The 9,287-nt window shown below is 45.5% G+C and overlaps 1 protein-coding gene across 1 annotated transcript in view; it reads left to right on the top strand.

Moving 5' to 3' along the window:
- Sgcg (sarcoglycan gamma) overlaps window positions 1-6,468 on the top strand; it is a 21,626-nt gene extending 15,158 nt beyond the window's left edge. Inside the window, exons 5-7 of the mRNA XM_055617391.1 lie at window positions 470-542; window positions 3,541-3,664; window positions 6,295-6,468. Of these exons, the coding sequence (XP_055473366.1) occupies window positions 470-542; window positions 3,541-3,664; window positions 6,295-6,468 (371 nt within the window). The remainder of the gene's footprint in view (window positions 1-469; window positions 543-3,540; window positions 3,665-6,294) is intronic.
- Window positions 6,469-9,287: the final 2,819 nt, after the last annotated feature.

The following is a 9,287-nucleotide window of genomic DNA, read 5'->3' as shown; positions in this document are numbered from 1 at the left end:
AAGAAAGAAAGAAAGAAAGAAAGAAAGAAAGAAAGAAAGAAAGAAAGAAAGAAAGAAAGAAAGAAAGAAAGAGGAAAGAAAAGAAAGAAAGGAACACAGACTACAGGCTCAGCATCCCTTACCCAAAGTGCTTGGGACCCAAAGTGTTTGAGGTTCCAGATTTCAGCTTTGGCAATATCTGCATGTGCATGCATAGCTGGACAGCCGAGGGTGAGGCTTCCCTTGTTCTCTAGTGTGAAGGTAACCACCACGTTACAGTGGGTTTCAGGAGCTTGCCTTGTGACTGTGGCCCTTCATAGGAAGTCGGTGCTGTAACTTCTCACTCTGGATGAGTAAACTAATTCTCAAAACCTCTGGGTTCTGGTATGGGGTGCTCAGCTTCCTGGCTGGACTGCCTATTTAATTTGGCTGATGCCACTTCTTGTACATTTGTTCTGATACATCTCTGGGCTTCTACTTCTTTTTTTAGGGCCAGAAGGAGCAATTTTTGAACACTCAGTGGAGACCCCCCTTGTCAGAGCGGACCCGTTCCAAGACCTCAGGTAAAGAGTTTACAACAAGGTGTGCCTGCAGACAGATGCTTACAGTGTCTCCACGTCACTTCCGACTGCACTAGCTGCCTTTCTTTTCAGGGCCTTCAACACATGACTAACTGGTCATTACTTATTAGAACCCAAAGCCTTGTTGGTTCTAAACTTTATGTGGCTTCATGGCATTTCCTCTCTTGTCCCACTGCATCTATTCAGGCTCCATAGGACATTAAGGGTCTGCTCATCACATGCCTGTCAGATGGACATTACACAATGGATACCATTTTAAATGCTGTGTTGCCTCTGCATCTGCCATGGTTGTGATGGGTGGATGTTCAGGGCCCTACATGGGTCGGGCTGTGCCTGGCAGTCCTTTCCTCCCACGCTTGCGCACCTGCTACCCCTTCCCACCCCAGGCTTTCGAACAAACTCTTCCCTCTGAGGGGGTCTTTCTGTTACACTATCCATCCCTACCACAGCCTCCCAAAAGCAAAGCCTCATGAAAGAGTACAGTGCCCCACAGAGACTTTGAAATTTGAAATAAGCATTCTTGAAAGTAAATTTACTCCAACTGTCTGTGTGTGTGTGTACATTTGTGTGTCTGTGTGTGCGTGTATGCAGTTTTCACTGAGGAAATACTGTTATAAAAGCAAGTATAGGATAAATTCATATTTGCAAAAATGGGAGAAAGCTTTGTTATCTATGGTAACATTCACATCATTTATAATTTACCCTTTCAGCCATTTTTAGTGTGCAGTTCTTTGGAATTAAATATAACTAGAGTGTTTTGAACACAGTCCATGTCCAGAGTGTTTTTCTCTTTATGCTGAAATTACATCCTTCTTAAACAGTTTTTCACCTCCCTCCCCGCCTCAGCCCTGGTATCTAACACACTACTTTCTACTTTAGTGGACTTGACTGTCCTATATACTTCACGTAACAGGAACTACTACATCTCTTCTTCTGTGACTGTTTCCCTTGGGCTAATGCCCTCAATCTTTGATGTATCTGTGCATGATGACTGGAGCTTTGTACATAAGTTTGCTCTTAAGGGATTATCTGTAATTCTAGGCTGCTGGGTATCATGCAGCCACTGTTAATTCCACTAATACCTTTTTTTTGTCAAAGGTCAAATTTATACACACACACACACACACACACACACATATTTGGCTTTTTGAGACAGGGTTTCTCTGTGTAGCCTTGGATGTCCTGAACTTGCTTTGTAGACCAGGCTGGCCTCAAACTCACAGAGATCTGCCTGCCCCTGCCTCTGTGAGTGCTGGGATTACAGGCATGAGTCACTGTGCCCAGCATCAAATAATATTTTTAAAATAAAAGGTCTATTATAGTAAGGATGTAGAATGTTCCCCACAGGCTCATGTATTTGGGCAGTAGGTCCCCAGTTCTTGGCACTGTTTGGGGGAGGTATAACACCTCAGGAGGTGTGGCCTCGTTGTAGGGAACAGAGTGGGGCATGTGGGTTATAACCGGTTTCTAACTCAAATGCCCTTTGCTTCCTGATCTACCAAGATGTGAGCAAACGATCTCAAGCCCCTAGTGCTTGCTGCCATGCTGTCCCAATCACGATGGACTATACCTCCTTAAACCATGAGCCAAATAAATCCTTCTTCTTTTAAGTTGCTTCTTAGAATTTTTTATCACAGAGAGAAAAAAAAGCAACACAGAAAGTTTGTACCACCACATGAGGTCATTGCTGTGGTATACTGACTATTGGCTTGTAGATCTTTGGAACCAGTTAGTAAATGTGGAAAATAAATGTTCCTACAAGCTAGTAAAACCTTCAAATGTTGTACACGGTGTAGTGGGCAATTCTGGTAGATGTTCAGAACACTACAGAAATGCAGACAGTAAAGACAGATCAGGAAGTTTCAGACGGGTGTACAGATTCTATCAGAATTGAGCTAGAGGCCATTTGTGTTATATTTGGTAAAGCATCTTCACTATACATGGATAATCCTAGTTTCTTGGCCAAACTAACCTTTCAGTACTATCTCAACATTCTACCCATCTAAAGACATTTGTAACAAAAATCAACAGTGATGATAATTGAATTATAATAATGCTCATTAATTTCATAAAGGCTCATAAAATCAATGCTAAACAATTAGTATCATTGAGGATGAAGAATATCTTCTTAAGGCATAAACTTATTTAATATCTTATAAAATAATTCATTAAAATCATCTTGAAATAAGATAGACATTTTATAGATTCACTTTAAAATGAATGCTACCACTTTAAAAACTATTCCTCTCAGACTTAAACACAAACCTATTGGCTTACTGACTCAGTTTTGTTTCTGTTGCTGTCACTAGTAAGATGCTCATTTCTTTGCTACTGTCTTGGTTAGTTATTGTCAGTTTGACAGAACGTAGAGGCACCTGGGACAAGGGATGCTCTGATAGACTGTGGACATTTCTGTGGGGCATTTTCATGATTGATGACTAATGTGGGAAGACCCAGCCCACTGTGAGCATGCCACCCCTGGGCAGATGGCCCTGAATTATGTAAGAAATCAGGCTGGGCAAGCAATGGAAAGCAAGCCGGTGAATAGCATTTCTCCCCAGGCTCTGCTTTAGCTCCTGCCCTGGCAGCCCTCGGTGATGGACTGTAAGGTGTAAGGTGAGATGAGCACGTTCTTCCCCAAGAAAGCGCTTTGGTCACAGTCTCATCACAGCCATAGAAGGCAAACTAGAATGCTTATTTCTGGGTTTCCAAGTGCAGGGAATGTCCATATCCATAATATATTCAAGCTTCTTGAAGACTCTGCATCCCCTGTTAGTTACACTTCTACATTAAGCCATGTACTAAAGGCCTGGTAGGGTGACTCACTCTCTCCCTTCAGTCTGTTGATCCTCACTGGCCCAAAACCACTCCCTAGAGTCATCTTCCTATTTCAGTCTTCCGAGCAGCTTGGGCTCTGAAGCTTCTTGGCTGCTGTGCTCATGTCAAGGACACCTTTTAACATTTTCCCCCCTCATTTCAGGTTAGAATCCCCAACTCGGAGTCTAAGCATGGATGCCCCAAGGGGGGTTCACGTTAAAGCTCGTGCTGGGAAAATGGAGGCCCTCTCTCAAATGGACATCATCTTGCAGAGCAGTGATGGAGTGGTGAGCTAACGATGGGGTTCTGGTTGTACGTGCTGGTGAGGCTCCCGAGTGCTGCATCCACCAGCACATCAGTATGCTAGCCTTCCTCTGTCTGTAATAAGACACGATGCAAGGCAGAGCACAGACAGTGTGGAGGAGGAGCCCAATACACTTAAGCCCCAGAAAAGGCCACGGAAGGTTACATTCATCCTGTCGAGGGCTCACTTCCTTCCACTGGCATCCGCATCACCAAGGAACATGTTCTCAGTTGTGGTCAAGCACTGCAGACTTCAGGGACATGCAGACAACATCAAGTTTTCCATTTCCTCGTGACTTTGTGTTTCCCAGCTTGGCTATTACTGGGGTTGTGTGTAAATAACAGCTGTCCTCTGTTGTTGCTCAGAGCCCTATGCTTTCTTGCACAGAATTTAGTGCAAAATAAAATGAACAAGGAAAAACAATTTTCTTCAAAGGTCAGCTACAGTAAGTTTCGTTTCTAGGACTCAAGTCCAGAAAGACAGTATAACAGCCACACCCTCCACCATGACTTGTACAACTTTTTTAATTAATAGGTGAAAGCTCAGGCTGAGTCAGTGGGGAAAGCAGGTGTTCCAGGCTGCCTGTACAGTCTACAGGAAAGCGACAGGTTGGAGCTGACTGCAATCACCACGTGCACAGATGGGGACTTGCTTGTGTTCAAATAAGGCACTGGTTCACCAATCCTTTTTAAACAGCCCCATCAAATGTCATTTTGGAGTGTGGGTGTAAAAGTGTGCACTTACGCTCCTGTTTGTGTGTGTGTGTGTGTGTGTGTGTGTGTGCACGCGCACACACACGTAGGGCTGTCACCAGCCCAGTGCAGGCGCATGGTTGACTCTCCCTCCCCAGCTCTGCCCCAGGCTTGCATGGGGACAGTGAGCAGAAGCTACTCGTAAAGCACAGTGCAAGGAGAGCAAGGCCCAGGGCCGCTGCAGGTCAGGAGGCCTGGTCCCTGTGAGCTCTCAGTCCCATTCTTCAGATATGTCTGGGAGTTCTCGAGGGTTTGCTGCCTCTCTGTGCCTGTCTCCTCATTAGACACATGGGGGAAATATTCGCTTAATCATGCCTTGAGACACTCGTGTAACATTTTGAAGTGACATTCACTTAACACAAGTAGGAAAATGCAGTTAGGGTGCATGATGATACCCCAAAGAAGGTCATGGGAAGCCATTCCAGGTCTGGGGACAGAATCCAGCCAACGGTCACCTACAGCAAAGACATGAACATCCTCCGCAAACTGAAGCTTAGGAACATAGGGGATCCAGAGTTGGCAAGGTCAAAGATGGAGATCAAGGGTCCTGTAGTCTCACCCACACTCTGCAAGGAGCTTCAGCTTTTCAATGGTCGTGTTTCCATCTGTGAATCACGCGGCATTTTTGCATGTAGCACACAATGCAAACTACAATTCCAGTTGGGATTCCCCATGACTAGAAGCTGAACAAAGGGATGTGTGGACTCCCGCCCAACACAGTGACCAGCAAAACACTGTGGGCCGTCAGTGGAGGGAAGGAAACAAGTGGACACAATTAACCTACTAACCGCATGGCAGGATAGGGCAGAGAGCAGACTTAACAGGGGAAAGCAAGCATTCAAAGATGCCCTGGCTCTGCCTCGTGCCCACTGTATTGCTTCCGCCCCGTTGCTGTGTGAGGCCACACAGAGCAAGCTGTCTGTCCTGCAGCTAGCAATGCTCTGACACCTCATTAGGAGCTAGGAATGCATGGGTGAGAGCTAGGGGGATTAAAGGGAGCCTAAGCTGGCTGACAATGAAGACATTATACAAACCTACAAAACATCCACTTCCTTTTAACAGTGTTAAGAGGAAGGGGCAAGCTGCTCAAGGCAACCGTCCTCAAGGTCCTTAGCAGAATGTTTCCCTGCCTCATCACGGGCTCCTCCCTAATGTCCTTAGTTAGCCAAACCTGCTGGTTTCCAAGGGGCTTCTGGGCTACTGCATTCAGCACTTAGAAGAAGACAGAGGGGTTTCAAATAATAGTAAGAGTTTACAAAAATAGTTGACAGCTAGTCAGGTGAACTCAATTGTCTCTCCTAAAAAAAAAAAAAAAAAAAAAAAAAAAAACAAGCATAAATTAAGTCAGGGTGAAGTCTGAGATCCACAGGTAAACGTAAAGTTGAACCCATTTCTGTGCACTGTATGTTATCCTAAAGGGGAGAGAACAACTTAGCATGAGCTCAGCATGGATCATCACAAGTGTGAATTGCCATAACAAGTCTGTCAGTTTTGTAATATAAGTTTAAAACACTTAAAAAAAAAAAAGAGTGAAGCAACACAGACCGAAAGCAATCTGGCTCACTGAACTAATTGTAAAACAATAGGTCGGTTTGCCCAGCTAGGGGGTAAAGGAAAATATGGCCCTTCTCCACCCTGGAGAAGGATAGTCAGCCTAACCTGCACAAAGAACAGAATTCAGAGGTAAAAGAAACAGGCCCTTCTGATAGGATGTAGGTACCGGCAGGTACCCAGCTCAGCACCCAGCTCATTTTCAATGGGAGGAGACTACTTTTTCTGGAATGTGCTGGGAATGTGAATTTTTCTGGGTGCAGCTCATTCCTCCTTCCTCCTGTCTCATGTCTCACTGTCTCCCAAACAGGTGGTGCTTCATGCTGAAACTGTTGCTTTGCTCCAGTTGAAGCAGGGGACACGGGGTCCCTCTGGCAGCTCTCATGGATTCTATGAGATGTGTGTGTGTCCTGACGGGAAGCTGTACCTGTCTATGGCTGGCGAGGCCACCACCTGCGAGGAACACAGCCACATCTGTCTCTGAGCACTGCTCTCCTGCAGCGCACCTATGTTGTCTCGGTGAGCCAAGCGCTGTGACCTCAGCCTTTATGTGCCCAGAAGCCGGATGGGAGCTGGCAGACTCACTGCTAAAGCACTCAGATAGGCGCATGCAGGGGAAATGGGCCAATGGAATTGTTGGGCCCAAACTACCAGGTTTCAGAATGACACAAAGAGATGTCAACAACTTATTCACTGTGCTCTCATCTTTATTGCCTCCCTCCACAGCATGCTGAACTGTTCCCTGGAAGCAGTTGATGGTACTCGATGGCAGACACCTATCTCCTCACCCATGCACTATTGGCCGGTGGATTCTAAAATGCCCCAACTGTGCACAGCCCTTCCTTTACATTAAACTCCAAGCGCTCCGCTCAGCTGTGTGCAGTGTGGCAGGCTTCACCAAGAGATCTCCACAGTCTGCAGGGAATTTGAGGTTGAAATGATTTTCAGTATGTAGTTAAGGGAAGAAATTACACAAATTTAGTCGTGCTTTTTATATACATACCAACGAGCAATAAAAAAATGACATTTTTATTTCAGACCAGAGTTTGAAAGTGTCTTACTTTCTTCAATGCTCACCACTCTTGAGAGGTAGGTATTAATTTTCCTCAAATTATTTGTGACAAAGGCTCAGACCAGTCAGTCATAAAAGCTACAAGGTACCAGGTAACTGCTGAGATAACTCAAAATGCGATTCTAAGTTGGTATGGTTCTTTTCCCTTGGGGAACTCTGATACACTTAACCCCAGCCCAAACACCACTGTGACAGCTGTATGCAGAGATGCATGGCGCTAACTTGACATATTTAGCTGCTGCCCGAAGGCTTTCCTCTCCCAGGACCAGCGGAAGTGCTGAGCCTCTGCCTGCCAGGCTAGAGCTGACTTCCGCAGACAGGGGAGAAAGGGCGAAGCTTCAGGGAAGCAGCTGCGCAGTGTGTGGATGCAGCGCCTGCTGTTGCCGACGCTGACGAGAAGAGAACACAGTGCACTCCTAGATTTCTGTGGAGGCAGTTCACTGACAAGGAGAATATGCCCATCATGGATCTTGAGAAATGGCTCAGTGGTCAAGGGCACACACTCCTTTTGCAGAGGGCCAAGGTTGGTTCCCATGTAAAGGGGTTCATGAGTGCCTGTAACTATAGGTCCAGGGATACCGGACACCTCTGGCCCCACCAGTGCCTGCACTCACATGCTTATCCCCCCACCAACACAGATGCATCCAAAGACCATATAATTTTTAAAAATTAAAAATTTTTTAATACCCATCATAAAAAAAAGGTGACAGAAGTTGCTTGCTTGTTTTGAACAGTTTTAGAAGGATCTTAGATAGCTTAAGATGGAGTCAGACCAACCATCCTGTGTAAACAGCTCCACTTACTTACTGGGCCAAGGTCACCTGATATGACTGTGAAGAATGAAACCAGGCTTGGGCTGGAGGGACCACAGCAAGACTGAGGCTGTGACAATTTCACTGAGAGGCATCAGACTTTCTATGCCTTTATCAGAAACAGAATATAAAGGCAAATGTCAGGACCAGTGAGTACGATTGTAGTTGCCAGGGTACAGTGATGTCTACAAGCTGTACAGGACACACAAGATTAATGTGTAAGACCAACTGCCCTGTCAGGTTTCCGTGCTTCCTTGATCACTGAGGGAACCCACAGAGAGACGCAAAGCAGACTGGCCACTTCACGGCCTGAGGGAGTGCATCAGTCTCTCCGGGACTGGAGGGCACTGTGGCCGGGAGCCATGGAGTCCGACCTGACGATGCATGCCTCACAGGCAGCTCAGCCAGCACAACTGCCATGATTCCCTGGAGGACAGCAACTCCCCCCCACAGCCCTTAACACCAACACAGGTCAGATGTGCCTCCTCATCTCAGAGCCCGGAGAAAAAAGAAAAGTGAACTCACGCACCACCCAGGAAACAGCAATAAAACCACAGTGCTTCCTATGAAGCGGGGAGCAAACCCCTGCACGCACAGCCTGGGCTTTTTCATTTGATTAAATCTGGATTTTTTAAAAATCTGATTACTGTGACATTTCACTTGTCCTATGTCTCAGCTATTTTGTCATTACTTACTCTGATGTCCCATGTCTGTGCCTGACTAATGTCTTCAAGCCCACATGACCTAACACAGGACCACTGAACATTTACAAGTAAACTTTGTTCTTATATAAGCCTATAGAGGCTCCAGTGGTAAAGTGAGGTCGAAGAAAAAGAGGGAGAGTAGAAGATAGGATCTGGGGAGGTGGCTCAGAAGACAGGAGTCCAGATTCCAGAACCCAGTGAATGACAGATGGACACAGCCACCCACCTAGCCGTGGAAGGCAGAGGTGGGATACCCACAGCAAGTTGGCTAGCGAGACTAGCCCTACCCACGAGTTCTGAGTGTGACTGAGAGACCCTGTGTCAAAGGAATACAGGAAGACAGCAATCAAGGAAGATTCCTGACATGAAAACTTTGAGCCTCTACAGGCAAATGAACATGCAGTTGTATATGTTCTCTCTCTAAAAGAAAAAGATTAGAAGGATTGAATAAAATGTTTAACTTTCTGTGCTTGGTGTTACACACTCATATTGGAAGATGCTGTGCACAGAGTACATTCTCCAGAGTGATAAGTAATTTATCCTTTGTTAGAACCAGTAGATGGGACCCTCATATAAAATTATATAGACATGTAATTTAAAATTTTCTCACATTCCAGAATATACCTAGCAAGGCTTATAATGACAAATACTCAGTCATGGGTTTGTTTGTTTTTTCAACTTGATCCAAGATAGCATTATCTTAGAAAAATCAGAG

This window comes from Psammomys obesus, unplaced genomic scaffold (genome assembly GCF_907164565.1).
Source record: "Psammomys obesus unplaced genomic scaffold, mPsaObe1.curated_primary_1811, whole genome shotgun sequence".
NCBI classification, from domain to species: Eukaryota; Metazoa; Chordata; class Mammalia; order Rodentia; family Muridae; genus Psammomys; species Psammomys obesus.
This window is presented reverse-complemented; position numbering and strand designations above follow the sequence as displayed.